Genomic DNA, 16995 nt, shown 5'->3' with positions numbered 1-16995 from the left:
TTTATCACATTAGTTTTATATTTTCCTTTTAAAATCTATACATTTTTTAGCAATAAAAAAAAATTGTCTCTCATGCTAAGAATTCCTTTCATTCATTCATTAATTTAATTAATTAAAAACACAATTCCTTCCATAAATTAATTATTATTTCTTGGCGACTTATTTCTTCCTCTTTATGGTAATTAGTTATATTTGTCGTCTTTTTATCATCTTTTTCATCTCATCTTTTTCTCACACAGGGTCAAGGGGCAGCACTTTGGGGTCCCTGGTGACATTTCTGGGGCACATTTGGGGCAGTTTTGGGTCTGGAGAGGGAATTCAGAGAGAACTTGAGGGTCTGGAGGACACTTGGGGGAGCCGGGTGGGCACTTGGAGGGGCACTCAGGGATCCCGAGGGACAGTTCGGGGTCCGGGGCAGCACTTGGGGGTCCAGGGGGGCCCTTGGAGGTCAGGGAGGGGAATTTGGGGCCCTTCGGGGTCCGGGCGGGCCCTTGGGGGAAGCTCTGACGGGATTCTCTTCAGCGCGGGGGGTGATGGGAGTTGTATGCGCAGGTATCATACGATTTAATAGGGCCGCGGAGCATCACGGGAGTTCAAGGCGCCACTACAATGACTCTCGGTGGGGCGCGGGGCAGGACGGGAGATGAAGTCCCGGCTGGAATAGCACCGGACGTGCGCCGCGAAGCATGATGGGAGCTGAAGTCCCGGAAGTGGCTCGATCACGATGTTTGGGGGTCCGGGACGGCTGTTAGGGGACACTTTTGAGTCCGAGCCGCGACTTGAAACCCTCACGGAAACTTACGGGGAGCTCTAACCGGACTCTTTAGGGCGCTGGGCACGGCAGGAGTTTTAGGCGCGAGACTGTGTTCCGAGGGGCTCTGGGGCCGCGGGGGATGACAGGAGATGAATTTTTACAAGTGGCTGTACCGAGCATCTGTGGGGTCAGGAGGACTCAGGGGGTCCGGGGCGCATTCGGGGGCTCCCTAATGGGCGGTGAGGGGGCATTGAGGGATCGTGGAGGGTCTGGGGAACACTGATGGGACAGATGGGGGCGATCATAGGGTACTGTGGAGCGCGGGGCATGACGGGCGTTGTAGTCCCGGCTCCAATGGGGCTTAATGGGGCCGCGGGGTGTGATGGGAGTTGTATGCAAGGAGAAAATATGGTGCCTTTCTGGGCACGGCCCCTAGGCCCAGATTCCTAGTGATGATTGGCTGGGAACGGCGATGGGTGGGAGCCTCGGCAAATGCGATGTGGCGGAGGCGGAAACAGCCAAATCACCCTCCTACAGCCCTTCCAGGGACAGTCCAGTCCATTCCAGTACAGACCAATATAACCCCACTAAAGCCCATTTCATTCCAAGTAGAACCCAGTTCAACCCCAGTGGCCCTCCAGTCCCTCCCAGTGCAGCCCTGTCGGTCCCAATACACCTGAGTTCATTTCCAGTCGTTCCCAGTTCCTCCCAACCTGATCCATATGATGCCCCAGTGTCCCCAGTTTTCTCCGCAATGCCACCAGTGTCCTCAGGTTGTCCCAGTCCTCCCCAGTGACACTCCCAGTATGTCCCAGTGTCTCCCACAGCGTTCCCAGTATGTCCCAGTCCTCCCCAGTGTCACTCCCAGTATGTCCCAGTGTCTCCCACAGCATTCCCAGTGTTCCCAGTATGTCCCAGTCCTCCCCAGTGTTTCCAAGGACAGTTTCATTTCTCACGGTGGCCATGGCAGTCAAACCCAGCAGTGGGGTCAGTGCAGTGCCCATGGCCACAGCCTCTTGCAGGGGCCCAGTGCAGCTTGGGCTGATGATCCACCCTCACAGCTGGCCCAGGGCAGCTCTGCAGTGCCTTTGGTGGCACCTGGGGCTGGCACACACCTGAGCAGTGTGTCTGTTTGCAGTGAGAAACTCAGGAGATTCAGATTGCTTCAAAAAAACCCCAAAAAAGTGAAAACCCCTCTTAGGCTGGGTGCAGCCAGCTCTGCAAGCACAGCAGGGCCCAGGGCAGTGAGGACAGACAGGATGGGGCTGGGCAATGTGGAGCAAGGTTGGCCACACTGGGTCAGAGCTCCAGGCACAGCTTCTGTGAGCAGGCCAGAGCTGCTGAGGAGAGACCCTGGGTCAATATCAATCACAGAATGCTGCAATCACCTCTGCTCTAAGGAGAAATTTAATCAAAGACACCGTTTAAAATGGGAATGTATATTTTCTTACTGCTCTTTGAAATCTTTCTCCATGATTGGACTAGGAAAACTTTAATGACCCTCTCAGGGATTTGCTGTTGTTTACATCAGACTCAGTCTTTGAGAGTCAATAACACAAAGCTAAATTTAAACTCCAAATTTTCTTGAAGTTTTAATGTGTCCCACTGAGGGACACCACTGGGAAAGTGTCCCCAGGTTCCAGTTAGAGCAGGACACTGAAGGCAGTGATGACAGCTGGGGACAAACAAGGCAAATGTGTCTCTGGTGCTGAGCAAACCTGGATGTGTTTGAGGAATGCAAAGAGCCCAGGCCTGAGCCCCAGCCCCTGGCCAGGCAGATCCTGTCCCTCCTTCCTTGCTCAGGGCTCTTCCTGGGATGGGCACTGGCATGTGGGGATGTGCAATGCCCAGGGCAGTAGCATGGGGCGGCCCCTGCCAGGCTGCTGAGCAGGGACAAGGAGGCAATGAGGCCCCAGCCCTGCAAGGGTCACTTGTCTCCTGCTCCTGCCTCAGGCCCAGGCCCAGCAGCCATGGCCAAAGTGCTGCCCAAGTTGGCTCTGGCAGGGCTGTCTTGCAGCTGCTGCCCATCCCTGTGCCCTGTGCAGCCCAGGCTGTCCTACGGTGTCCCTGCCCTGCACCTCTGTCCCTGCAGGCTGTCGGCATCCCCCGGCTGCCCCACCTGGCTGGGCCCTTCCTTTGCTGCCAGCTCTGCCTCCTGCCTGCCTCTGCCTGCCCACACAAAGCCTGGGGCTGCTTCAGGCTCCTTCTGGGGCCGTGCTGTACCACAGCCCTGCCCTGGCAGGGAAATTCCTTTATCCTGGTGTCCAGTCTGGGTCTCCTCAGGTGCCTTTGGAATTAATTCTTTCTTTATCTGGCTGTTTTCTACTATGTGAAAAGGATCCACCATCTCTGAAACCACCCTTCAATCCCTTCCAGGGCTCTCCTCTGCTGTCCTCACTCCCCACCCCACTGAGCACAGGGCTCCCATGTCCCTATAAATTGTCATGTGCTTGAGGCCAGGAGCACCTGGACAAGAGGGACAGTTCTTTTCTATAGGAAGGAAACCACAGAACCCCAGGGTTTGAAAGCAGATGAGAAGCAGTCACCAGAAGCCAAGGCCAGCCAGACCTGTCTTTCCTAGCAGTTTTTGTCTTACAGTAACCCTTAGATATTCAGGGAGTTTTGGGGGTGGAATTCCATTTCAGCCATGGGTTCCTGGACTGGAATGACAGTTCTCCATGGGGAGGAAAGTGCAGAGCCCCAGTGTTTCAAAGGCAGATGAGATCTGGCCCTCAGGAAACCAAGAGAACCTGGACAGACCTGGCAGCTTTTGTCTGGGAGATATCCTTGGATATAAGGAATTTTGGAGGCTGATTCTCTATTTTGGCCATGGATGCCTGGACTTGAGAGATGCTTTTTTCAATGAGAAGAAAAGCACAGGCCCCCAGGTGTTTTGAAAGCAGATGAGGGGTGGTCCCCAAGAGGCCAAGGCCAGCACAGAGTGGGTTGTGTGAGGTCACAGGTAGGGCTATGAGAGCACAGAGTTTGTTGTGTGAGGTCAATGAGCAGCTACAGCATCACAGAGGGGATTCTGTGACATCACAAAGCAGGCTGTGACATCGTGGCATGGCTGGATGACATCATAGAGCAGGCTGTGATGTCAAAGTGTGTGCTGTGCCAATACAGAGTAGCAGTATGACATCACAGAGAGGGTTCTGTGACATCACTGAGGGGATTGTGACATCACACAACTGTCTTTGACATCACAGGGTAGAATGAGCGGACACAGAGCAGATCCTGCCATCATAGAGGCTGGCTCTATGACATCAGAGAGTGGGTTGTGACATCACATAGTGACTTTCTGACACCACAGAGTCTTCTGTGAAATCACAGTGCAGGTGCATGACATTCCAGGGTGACATCCTAGAGCTGGCTCTGTGAGGTCACAAGCGTGCTCCGTGATGTCACGGAGTGGGCAGTGACATCACAGATGACTGTGTGAAATTGCAAAAGAGCTGTGTGGCATCATAGGGGGCTGTGACATCACAGATGACTGTGTGAGGTCCCTGGGGAGGTCACTCTGCCCCGGCCCCCCTCACAGCTCCCCCCAGAGCAGTCCAACCCTGCTCGTGCACAGGGGGGTCCCCTGTCCCCCCGGGTCCCCCCACCCCCGGCCCCACAGCCTCCCCCAGAGGATGTTCCACGAGATCGACCCCAGAGCCTGACATGGGGACGGGGGGCCGGGGCCCTGGGGGTGGCACAGGGGGACAGGGACCCTCCGGCAGCGTCCCCGTGTCCCCCAGGGCCAGAGCCTGGTCCAGGGCTCCTTCACCCTGTTATGAACGAGGCCTTGAGAGCACTGAAAAAATCCCCGGCAAGGGAGCAGCAACAACCAGATTTAATATTAAGGGACAGCAGGACAAAGTTCCTTGGCAAGAGTCACTCTGCTCCTGACTGGACCCTTCAGGCACACCAAGGAAACAAAGCAACAACAAAACCAAACCAAATCCAGGCAATCAAACCAGAAATCAGGCAAGAACTCTTCCTGGGTATGTGTGAGACACAAGGACAGTGAGGGCAAAGATAAAAGGAATATGGGCCAAAAGCTTAACAGAGGTCAAACCTAACAGGACTATACTTAAACCTTAACTTTAACTGGTACCTTCAACTCCCCAGTTTAGCAAAAGAACAGCACTTAACACTATTTAATCTAACTTAAAACCTATGAGTTAGAAATTTAACAGAGGAATTACACTTAACAATCCTTAACTTAGCTAATAAATTAAATGTAACAACTTAGAAAAAGAGCAACTCTTAGCAGCATTTAACTTCGTTTATACCTCGTGACTTATACTTACTTACTGATATCTGGATATCTGAGTGACTCAGCTATCCAAGGCACTCCAACCCCTCAGAGAGCAGCATTTCTGCCACTTTCCCCAGCACAGGCACTCCTGTGTGCACACAGGCACAAAGAGTCAGTGCAAGGCACCTGTCAGAAATTCCCGTGAGGGCAGAAAATGCTCCCTGTTGATGCTTTGGCATCTCCCCAGTGGGTGAAGGGTTGAGCCTGGAGGAGTGGGGGGATCGGCCCAGGCTCTGTGGTTGTTCAGGATACCCGAGTGCAGCAAACGGGAGAGTTCCCGGCTGGGAGAGGCCCCACTCAGAGGGAGTCGCTGGCCCAGGAGAGCTCCAAGGGCTCCTTTAGGAGCGCTGTTTGCAGGGCCCCAAGAGAGGGGCTTCAGTCCCAGCAATGGCTCATCCTGGCCGCACTTGGCACCAACAGCTTTCTTTGGCAGTGTGAGAACAGGGATGTTGTGCCACTGAGGGAACAAAAGCAGTTCCCAGGGCTGCTGCTAAAGGAACCAGGAGCTGGTTGGGCAGCAGCAGTGCCTGGAGCGGACAGTGTTTGTGATGAGCTGCAGAGGAGCTGAGCCCAGGGGCTGTTGACCAAGGCCGAGGCCCAAGGAGCATTTCTCAGCTGGCAGGGCGGCCTGAGAAGGGCAGGGGGAAATGCAGCAGCACAGGGCCCATGGAACCAAGGGACCATTGTGACACTCTGGGGCCTCATGGAATCGTGGAGAGCACTGTGACATTGCTGGGCCTCATGGAACCAAGGGAACTGTAGTGACACTGTGTGCCTCCATAGAATGTAAGGATGATTGTGACACTGAGAGGCCCCATCAGACCAAAGGTCCATTGTGATACTGTGAGCCTCACGGAACCAAGGGGCCATTGTGACACTGGGGGGCACCATGGAGCCAAGAATATCATTGTTACACTGATGGGACTCATGGGATTATGGAGACCATTGTGATGATATGAGGTACCATGGAATAAGCAAAACATTGTGACACTATGAGGCCTCATGGAACCAGTGAGACCATTGTGACCATGGGGGTCCCCACAGAACCAAGAGGACCATTGTGATACTATGGGGCCTCATGAAACTAAGAAATCTTTGTGACATAGCAGGGCTGCATGGAACCAAAGGTCCATTGTGACATTGCAGAGCTCATGGAACAGAGGAGTCACATGACATTGTGGGGCCTGGGGAGCCACGGAAACCATTGGGACACTTCAGCGCTTTATGAAATGTAGGGGCCACTGTGACACTGCCTGACTCCATAGAACCAAGGATCCATTGTGACACCACAGGTCTTCTTGTAATCAAGGGGCAATTTTTACACTGCTGGACCCCATGGATTCAAGGCACTGTTGTGACAGTTAGGCCCCATAAAAGCAAGGGAACATGGAACGGGTCTGGCTGGTTTGGCCTCCTGTTGACTGCCTGACTGGTCCAACTGAATGTTGGGGGTCTCTTCTTATCAGCTGCTGAAACACTGAGGCTCCATGCTTTCCTTCCTATGGAAAAGAACTGTCCTTCTTAGTCAGGCGCCCATGCCCAGAATTGGGATTTCACCTCCAACATTGCCTGTTGTGACAGACTGCAAGGGATTGTTGGCTAGAATAATTTTGTGTGTTGGGAAGGAAGGGCCAGGTCCAGCCCTGCCCTGCCCTGGCACCCCAATCCCCCCAGAGCCTCTATCCCAGCCCAGCAGTGGCTGCCAGTCCCTGGCACAGCACAGGCAATGCTCCACAGCCACCTCTGCAGCCCCAGCCCAGCTCCTGAGGGACCAAATGAGCCCAAGGCCCACCTGGGGGAAGGGACCAGGAAGACCAAGGGGTATTGAAGGCTGACCAGAGGGCAAGTACACATCTTGACCCTACATCCCTTTGGAATTTCCATCTGAGCACTGCTGGAAACTGGGAATTGGTAGCTGTGTGTGTGCTTCTCTGTATCTTTTTTGTCTGTCTCTCTTTCTGTGTCTACTTCTTCTATATATGTCCTCTTGCAAATTTTGAGTAACTTAAAATTGAACAGGCTTAGAGTTTGTGAATTTGAATGGCACAAGGTAATGCTTTGAGCTGTTTTTTTTGTTGATTGAATAACGTATTAAACTTTTTGCCAAAGTTTCCCGGATTTTCTAAAGTTCCCAGTAAAGGCTGTTTTGTTCTTTTGAACTTTTTAGAGTCTCTTGTTGTTATTTGTCCAGCACATAAAACTCAGAGGACACAAACAATTGTAATTCCTTTTAAATGTCTTGTTGAAAGAATTGTTTGGGGGATGAGAGTCAGGGCTTGTCTGTCCTGCTTGGCCCAGCCCAGGCAGGGCTTTCCCAGCCACATTCCACACTCCATTTCCCAGCTGGAGCCACTGGTGCCTCTGAGTTGTGCTGCCCCAGCCCCAGGGACACTCTCCTTGTCTGCCCATTCCCCCACGGTCTCTGGGCAGGGATGGCCTCAGTGGGGGCTGCTGACATCCTCACCAACTTGGAGGCTGCTGCTGAATTTCACTGCTCCAGGGGCTTGTTCAGCCTTCAGCTCTTGAGTGCAGGAATTCAGTGTCCCAGGGCTCATTAACATTCTGAACACTTTAACAAACCAAGCCTCAGGGGATAATTTGATTTTAATTTTCAAATCATTTGTGGTTAGGTAGATCTCAGTAGTGTATTCAAAGTGAATCCAAGATATTTAAAAAGACAGCGAGAAGAGATTTTTTATATCCTGTTTAGGTTTTTTTTTCCTGTCAAATTATTGATATGTGCAATCTCCAATTGACACTGAATCCAAGTACCCCCTCATGCAGTTTGAGTAGATATGAAAATCAAGACCCTTCATGGCTGAAAATCAGTCAGACTCTGTCCCTACACCCACCTCACCATTTCCCCCATCCAAGCCCTGGCACTCAGAGCAGCCTTGTGCAAATCTGAGCTCCCTCCAGCCCAGGCTGCACCTGCAGCTTTCAGCTCCTTGGCTCCAACTCCCACCTGCTTTCCTTGGAGAAGGAGCTGCCCGAGACACAGAGGGATGTTCATTTATTGCCAGCCAACAAAGCCAAGGGAAGGCACAGCTCCATCAAATGCAAAAGTCATTCTCTCCCTGTCTCTACCCTGCCTCTGATCCCCACAGCCTGTCCTGTTTCCTTCATCCCCGCATTGCCAGGGACTTTCTGGAACAAGGGAGCTCTGCTCTGGCTATGGAGGGAGGTCCAAGTGCCACCACTTGGGTGGGAGCCACAACTCATCAGGTTTGTGTCCTTTGGGGGTCAGGAACTGGTGAGACTCAGAGGCACAGAAAGTTTCTCTTCATGGCCAACAGACCATAGTTGAACAGGATACATTTTAATAACAATCACAGCTCTTCCCTGAGCAATGTGCAACATTCCAACAGTCTCTGATGATTCTGCCATCCACAGGTGATTTCCATACTAAAACTACTTTCAAACAAACATGGTTTTATGATAGATATAAACACAATTCAGTTCTTGTATCAGGATGCTCATCCTGGAGTAGGGGCAAAACAGATCCAACAATTCCTGATTTGCAAAGTGGTCAGTGGTGGATGGAGAAGGGACGTCAGGCTGCTCTTGGTGTTGAGGAAATGCTGAAACCAGCCTGACTCATTTCATCTGCTCATGCCCTGGCTGATCTCCCCTCTTTCCCCTTCCACCCATTGGCTTTTGTCTCCCACCAGCCCCTGGTGAAGAGCCTGGCTCTGTGTTCTCCATCCCCTCCTCGCTGGCACTGCCAGGCTGGCATGAGGAGCCCCTCAGCCTTCCCTGTCGGTTTCTCGGCCTGTTTAGGTGGCCTGGAAAGGCCCAGGGTGGCCTTGGACAGGCTGGCGCTTCAAAGGACGAGGAGAGACTTCTGATCTTTTCTCGGTCTCGGTGTTTATTAATTGTTTATCTAAAAGATTTTCTTTCAGCTCAACAGAGGTCTGCACAGCAAGCCAGCCATGAGCACACAGAGAGCCCCCAGGGCGGTCACTTATCTTTATACTCGAAGTTACGTATACAATATTTATAATTTTTCCCCAATACTTTCTACCCTTATTAACCGGTGCACTTCTAGTAATAACCAATCCCAAAGTGCCACCATCACCACAGAAGATGGAGGCCAAGAAGAAGAAGAAGGACAGGACACGCCCCAATTCCTCCATCTTACTTCTTTAGACCCCCCTGTTCAGAAATCCTAAACCCGGTGTTTTACACTCTAATTAACTTATCCCTTCACCATTCACCCCAGTGAAATCCTCCCATCCTCATACAGGTGTCGTCTCCTGTGTAGGATCAAAGTCCAGCCACCAGACACTTCTAGCAACATTCCAGGACTCCCGAGACCCCCAAGGGTGGTCTCGGCCACTCTGCACCTCCAACCTGAGGTGCTGAGATCCCACATTCCCTGCTCCAGGCTGGACCAGCCCATCTCCCTCAGCCTCTGCTCACAGCCCAAGGGCTCCAGCCCCACCTTGGAGGCCCTTCCCAGACCCTGCTCCAGCTGCCAGACATCTTTCCTGCCATGGGCAACCCAATCCAGGCCACAGTGACCTGGATAATCCCTGTCTTGATGTCCTGGTCACACAGCCCTGGCCCCTTGTCCCCATGTCAGGCTCTGGGGTGGATCCTGTGGAACATCCTTTGGTGGAGGCTGTGGCTCCAGGTGGCCCGGGGGGATCCCAGGGGACAGGGACCCTGCTGGGCATGAACAGCATTGGACTTGTTGGGAGAAACTGTGAGGGGGAGCCGAGGCGGAGTGACCAACCCAGTGACCTGACACAGCCCTGCTGGGATGTCACACAGCCCCTCTGGGATGTCACAGCCTGCTCTGTGATGTCTCAGTTTGCTCTGTGATGTCATACCTCTAACCTGTGATGTCACAGCCTGCTCTGTGATGTCTCAGTTTGCTCTGTGATGTCATACCTCTAACCTGTGTTGTCACAGCCTGCTCTGTGATATCACAGAGGCAGTTTGTGATGTCATAGCTGTTCTATGACCTCATATACCCCATTCTGTGATGTCATAGCCCACTCTGTGATCTTCTGTGAAATAAGGAAGGGCAGCAACAAAACTTCTGCACTGGAATTAGGAAGGGCAGACTTTGGCCTGTTTAGGATGCAGATTTGGGGAGTACCAAATCAGGTCCTGATTCTTTAAAGGCAAATAGCCCTTAACAACAAAGGGGTCCAGGAATGATAGACACATTTCAAGAAAGTAACCCTAAGAGGAAGGAGCAGCCTATGCCAGTGTGGCAAAAGATGATCTAGTGAGGAAAATGACTGACTTGCCTGCCCATTCAGATTTTGTGGGAACTCCAGTGTAAAAAAGGACCAGCAACTCAGGAAGTGTTTAAGGATGTCATTATGTTATCCAAAAGAAAATTAGATACGTGAAGCTCAATCAGAACTTAACCTGGCCACTTCTGTAAAAAACTTAAAAAAAAAAACTTTTTATAAAAAGTGTATAGCAAAAGGAGAGATAAGGGAATGTCTATTCCTTATTGGATGTAGTGGAGAATATAGAAACTAAAGAGAAAGAAAAGCTGAGCTACTTAACACCTTGTTTGTTTCAATTTTCAATATTAGGACAGGCTGTTCTCAGGACAAGTGCTCTCCTGAGCTGGTAAATGGGCACAGGGAGCAGAACAGCTCCCCTGTAATCCAGGAGGAAGCAGCTGGTGACCTGCTGAGCCACTCAGATGCTCACAGGTGTGTGGGATCAGATGGGATCCATCCCAGGGGAATGAGGGAGCTGTGGATGATCTCCCCAAGCTGCTCTCCATCATTTACCATCAGTGCTGGCTCAGCAGGGAGGGCCCAGAGGACTGGAGGTGCCAGTGTGAGCCCATCCCCAAGAAGGGCTGGAAGGAGGAGCTGGGGAACTCCAGGCCTGTCAGCCTGACCTGAGTGCCTGGCAAAGTTATGGAACAGATCACCCTGAGTGCCATCACAGAGCACCCATGGGATGGCCAGGGGGTCAGAGCCAGCCAGCGTGGATTTAGGGGTGGCAGGTCCTGCCTGACCAACCTGGTCTCCTTTTATGACCTGGTGACTCACCTGTGGATGCAGGACAGTCTGTGGATACTGGACTTCAAAGCCTTTAAAACCATGAGCCACCGAATTGCCTGGAAAAGCTGCAGCCCATGGCTTGGGCAGGTTCTCTCCTTGCTGAGAGATTTAAGAGCTGGCTGGAGGCTGGGCCCAGAGAGTGGTGGGGATGGTGCTGCACCCAGCTGGTGTCCAGGCACTGGTGGTGTCCCCCAGGGATCTGTGTTGGGCCCCGTCCTGTTTAATATCTTCACTGATGATCTGGCTGAGGGGATCGAGTCCACCATTCACAAATTGCAGATGGCACCAAACTGGGAGTGAGTGTGGATCTGCTGGAGGGCAGGACAAGAAGACACAGCCTTAAGCTGCACCAGGCGAGGTTCAGGCTGGACAATAGGAAGAAGTTCTTCACAGAAAGGGTGAGTGGGCATTGGAATGGGCTGGCCGGGGGGGGAGGTGGCAGAGTCACTGTCCCTCTCCAGTCGCACTTAGTGCCATGGTCTGGGTGACAAGGCAGTATTAGGGTATTGGTTGGGCTTGATCATCTCAAAGGTCTTTTCCAGCCTATTTGATTCTGTTATTCTGTGATGATTGGGACACTCTGGGGCCATTGTGACACTGCAGGGCCTCATGGAACTAAGAAGACCATGGTGACACTGTGCAGCCCCATAGAACTAGGGGTACACTGTGATGCTTTGGAGCCAAATGGACCCAGGGAGTGCATCGTGACACTCTGGGTCCTCATGGAACCACAGAGGCCATTGTGACATTGCAGGGCCTTGTGTAACCAAGGGGTTTCACCATTTTGGCACTGCAAAATGAAGGAGACCATTGGGAGACTCCAGGGCCCAGTAGAACAAGGGGACATTGTGACACTGCCGGATCCTGTGTAACCAATGGGCCACTGTGACACGATGGGGCCTCAAGGAATCTGGAAGAATGTTGTGACACTATGTGGCCTTGTGGAAACAAGGGCCCACTGCAGCACCAATGAGGTGGAACTGCATCACCAACGAGCACATTATGACACTGTGAAGTCCCACAGAACCAAGGGGTCAACTGCCAAATTTTGGGGCCTTATGGAACCAAGGAGACCAGTGTGACAGTGCAGGGCCATGTGTAACCAAGAGGCCATTGTGACACTGAGGGGCCGCATGGAACCAAGGACAGATGACTTTTCAGATGACACCAAACTGGATGTGAGTGTTGATCTGCTGGAGGGCAGGAAGGCTCTGCACAGGGCCCTGGAGAGGCTGGATCCAACAAGGTGAGGTTAAACAAGTCCCAGTGCCGGGTCCTGCAATTTGGCCACAACCCCTGCAGTGCTACAGGCTGGGGACAGAGTGGCTGGAGAGCAGCCAGGCAGAAAGGGACCTGCAGGGACTGATGGACAGCAGGCTGGACATGAGCCAGCAGTGTGCCCAGGTGGGCAAGAAGGCCAATGGCTCCTGGCCTGGATCAGGAATGGTGCGGCCAGCAGGAGCAGGGCTGCTGTACTCAGTGCTGATCTGTCCCCAGCTCTGCACACAGACATTGCTGCTGCAGCTCCAGAGAAGGCAACAAAAGGGCATCTCTACAGAAAACTCTGCTGGGACATCCTTTAGTTCTATTAAAGCCACCCACAGCACAGCTCCTATTGACACAGTCAGTGGCTCCAGGGAAGGTGGAGAAAAACAAAATGAGAAATGGCAGAAACAATGGTTTTATATTATGGACAATATTGAAAAACTAAAACACAGGGGGAAAAAAGAGCAAAGCCAAAAGAACTATCAAAGATTATTTATATTACAAATTATTTCTATTACGAATTAATTATATTACTTGGCCTGTCCCTGCTGCAGCCCTGACACTGCCACCCCCAGGGCTGTGCCCGGCCCCGAGAGCACTCAGGCCCCTCAGCAACACCAGGGCTACCAGGGCAGCGGGGCAGGGCCACGGCAGCAGCATTGGCAACACCAAGTGCTGCTGCTGCTGGGCACAGCTGCTGTGCCAGCACTGATCTGCCCCCAGCTCTGCACACAGACATTGCTGCTGCAGCTCCAGAGAAGGCAACAAAAGGGCATCTCTGCAGAAATCTTTGCTGGGAGATTTTTTAGTTCATTTAAAGCTACCAAGAGCGCAGCCCCTCATTGACAGAGTCTGTGGCTACAGGGAAAGTGGAGAGAAACAAAATGAGAAATGGCACAAGGAATGGCTTTACTTTGTTGACAATATGAAAAAATTAAAACAAAGAAAACAGATCTCCCAAATGAAACCAACAAGAAGTATCAAAAATGTGTTTTATTACAAGTGATTTGCAGAAATTGACCCACAGTTTAATGTTTCTGTAACTATCCAGTCATCAGTCTCCACATGTCAGTCTTGAGCTCCTTGTTCCTCAGGCTGTAGATGAGGGGGTTCAGGGCTGGAGGCACCACCGAGTACAGAACTGACAGGGCCAGATCCAGGGATGGGGAGGACATGGAGGGGGGCTTCAGGTAAGCAAATGCTGAAGTGCTGACAAACAAGGAAACCACAGCCAAGTGAGGGAGGCAGGTGGAAAAGGCTTTGTGTCTTCCCTGCTCAGAGGGGATCCTCAGCACAGCCCTGAAAATCTGTACATAGGTAACAACAATAAACACAAAACAGCCAAATACCAAACAGACACTAACTGCAATGATCTCAAGTTCCCTGAGGCAGGATTTGGAGCAGGAGAGCTTGAGGATCTGGGGGATTTCACAGAAGAACTGGCCCACGGCATTGCCATGGCACAGGGGTAGGGAAAATGTATTGGCTGTGTGCAGCAGAGCATTGAGAAAGGCACTGGCCCAGGCAGCTGCTGCCATGTGGGCACAAGCTCTGCTGCCCAGGAGGGTCCCGTAGTGCAGGGGTTTGCAGATGGACACGTAGCGGTCGTAGCACATGATGGTCAGGAGGAAATACTCTGCTGACATGAAGAACATAAAGAAAAAGAGCTGAGCAGCAAATCCCGTGTAGGAGATGTTCCTGGTGTCCCAGAGGGAATTGTGCATGGCTTTGGGGACAGTGGTGCAGATGGAGCCCAGGTCAGTGAGGGCCAGGTTGAGCAGGAAGAAGAACATGGGCGTGTGCAGGTGGTGGCCGCAGGCTACGGCGCTGATGATGAGGCCGTTGCCCAGGAGGGCAGCCAGGGAGATGGCCAGCAAGAGGCAGAAGTGCAGGAGCTGCAGCTGCCGCGTGTCTGCCAATGCCAGCAGGAGGAAGTGCCTGATGGAGCTGCTGTTGGACATTTGCTGGGGCTGAACATGGGGACCTTTTCATGGAGAAAGGACAGTGACAAGTCAGGTGTCGCAGACATTTTTTTCACAGAAATCCTTTCTTTCAGATTTCTGCGTCTTCTGGAAGGCAGAGGCGTCAGAAGAGAATGTAAACAATTGTTATCAGCTGCTGTGGCATGCAATAGGATGCACCTATTTTGATTGGTGATTGGTTGTTGTTCCCATGTTCTTAATTAAGGGCCAATCACAAGTGCAAGTTAGGGACCGAGTCCCTGGACACAACTTTGTTATAGATTCTTTCTTTCTATTCTTAGCTAGGAGCCTCTGCAACTTCTCTCTTTATTCTATTTAGTATAGTCATAATGTATTATATATTATATATCAATAAGTCCAGCCTTCTGATCAAGAAACAAGATTTTCGTCTTTCTCTCACCCCCAGTGACCCACTCAGGACCCTGTAATAGTCAGGAGAAGCTGCTCTGAGCCAAACCTGGGCCATTCCCTATAGCCTGTCCCACTGGGACTCACAGACCCTTGTTCCTGCTCTGGAAAACCTTCACCTGGGTCCCTGCCTGAGCTCCAGTTTTGCTGGCTGAGTGTGCCAGGAGACGCCGGGCCTGTGCATGGGGGCCCTCAAGGAGCCATCCCTGCCCTACTGCCCTGAGTTTGTGGCCATGTGGCAGAGGGACAAGGCTGGATATTCAGGATTTGACAGAGGAATTGCTTCTAATGCAGACAGGCTCAATAGCATCTGCATTCCAAGTTTTTTAGGGCATGGATAGCAGGAGCTGGTTTAAGGAATTGTTTTCCTACCCACACATCATTCCTAGCTCTCTGAGGTCAGAAATCCCAAGCATTCCTGCTGCACTCAGAGTTTGCCACTTAGAGATGAGAGAGGCAAAGGATTCCCTGTGGCTCAGGGAAGGTGAGGGGCTGGATGGGCTTGTTCCCAGCTACTCTGGCTTTGCACCTTAGGCTGCAATCAGAGCACAGTCACACTCTGGGGTCAGCCTGGGATAAACCAGATACTGCCCAGAGCAGAGGGATCCCTGAATGTCTCACCCTCCCTAAAGGTCTCTAGGCAAGGTCTCAGCACCTCTTTGTGCCAAGGACACTCACGGCCCCCTTGGCAAACCCAACAGCATTTCCTCAGCTGTGGCAGCTCTGCCCTTCCCTGTGGGACATTCAGGGAACTTCCAGAGGCTCTGGCACAGATTTGCACCCAGGAGGGCAGCTCAGAGCTTGGAAGGGCACAGCAAGGAGATCCCCGGCTGTGCCCATGATGGGATCTCAGGCAGGGGGCTCAGCTCATTCCCCTTTCCCATGGACTGCTTTGCCCACAGCCCCACAGGTGCCAGGGAAGCTTGGACACCCCATTCCCATGGACAGCCCTGCCTGGCAGGAATTCTAAGGGCAATGCCTGACTAAGCTGCTGCAAATGCCAGAGCCTCCCTGAGAGCAGCAGATAACAGTGACAATATCAGGGCAGGGCAGAACCAAGAGAAGATGTTGTGGTGCTGTGCCTGAGAGGGCAGGGCAGAGACAGCCGGGCACTCAGGACAGTGTTCCCGTGCCCAGCTGTGCCTGGCACCTCCCACACACCAACCGTGCCCTCATCCTGCCCCCAGCTCTGCTCTCTTCAGCCCCCTCTCCTTCCCTGAATCTCTCCCTGGGCCTGGACATTCCCTCCTGAGAGGAGCCTTGTCCCTGCCAGCGCTCACAGAGCCCATCCCAGCCTGTGTGCCCTGGCTGGGCCCTACAGAAACCTGCCTGTGTGCAGGGCCCTGGCTGGGGCAGGCTCTGTGTGCAGCTGGGCAAGGGCAGCTCAGGAGAGCCCTGCTGGGCCCTGCAGAGGTGATGCTGCTGCTGTGCAGGGCTGAGGAGTGGCTGAGGGCCTTTGGGAGGCTCCCAGCAGAGATACTGACCAGCTTAAGTCACAGTTCTGGAGTCCCTGTAAATGTTCAAACATTCCTTTGATGATCCTGTGTGTCCCTTTCAACTCAGAATGTTCTGTGAATCTGGGATTACAATTCCTGTTCTGCTTCTCTCATCCCCCTGTTGTCTATAATCCAAAGGAAAAAAAAACCAAAAAAAACCCTTGCAGCATTGTTAGAACAGTAAAGTAAAGTAAAAGCCAGACACTTATTGGAAGCTTCCAGGTGTCCCAGTGGGAAAGGGCACACCCACCTCCTGATTTCAACAATTTATTAAGGTTGACTAATTAGGATATTTAACAGGAGCATCCAAAAGGAGATTTAGTTTCCCTAGTTACACACCCCTGGGTCAACCCATTGGAGTAGGTCCAAAGGCTTCTTTGCCTTCACTTTTTATAATGACTGCTCATATTCTGCTCATTCTCAAAACCCAAAATGCTCCTATATGTCCAGTTCCTAGAAGACTATATAGTATTTCAGGACTATATAAAAGAATAGGACTATACAGCATTTTAGGAATATATTTAGACAGTCAGGTTATTAAGAGAAAGGTAAGGAAACATACTAGATTTAATTCAGGATTAAAGCTACATAAGAATAGTGGTTTAATACAGTTAAGAGTTTAGTAGAGTTAAGTAAGGATTATAGGATTGTAACTATATAATAGTAATTTAGAGAGCTATGAATATATAAAAATGTAAAAAATACAAAATTCTTTTTGTCACCACCCCAACATTCCTATCTT

The 16995-nt window shown here is 51.7% G+C and overlaps 1 protein-coding gene across 1 annotated transcript; it reads right to left on the bottom strand.

Moving 5' to 3' along the window:
* Nucleotides 1-13410: 13410 nt before the first annotated feature.
* Nucleotides 13411-16320, bottom strand: LOC131096486 (olfactory receptor 14A16-like). The gene is made up of 2 exons (XM_058044826.1): nt 16242-16320; nt 13411-14351 (listed from the first exon to the last, which is right to left on the bottom strand). The coding sequence occupies exon 2, from the start codon at nt 14326-14328 to the stop codon at nt 13411-13413; it is 918 nt and encodes a 305-aa protein (XP_057900809.1). The 5' UTR covers nt 14329-14351; nt 16242-16320.
* Nucleotides 16321-16995: the final 675 nt, after the last annotated feature.

This window comes from Melospiza georgiana, unplaced genomic scaffold (assembly GCF_028018845.1).
Source record: "Melospiza georgiana isolate bMelGeo1 unplaced genomic scaffold, bMelGeo1.pri scaffold_29, whole genome shotgun sequence".
Taxonomy (NCBI): domain Eukaryota; kingdom Metazoa; phylum Chordata; class Aves; order Passeriformes; family Passerellidae; genus Melospiza; species Melospiza georgiana.
Note: the sequence above shows the minus strand (reverse complement) of the source record. Positions and strands in the feature narration are given on the sequence as shown.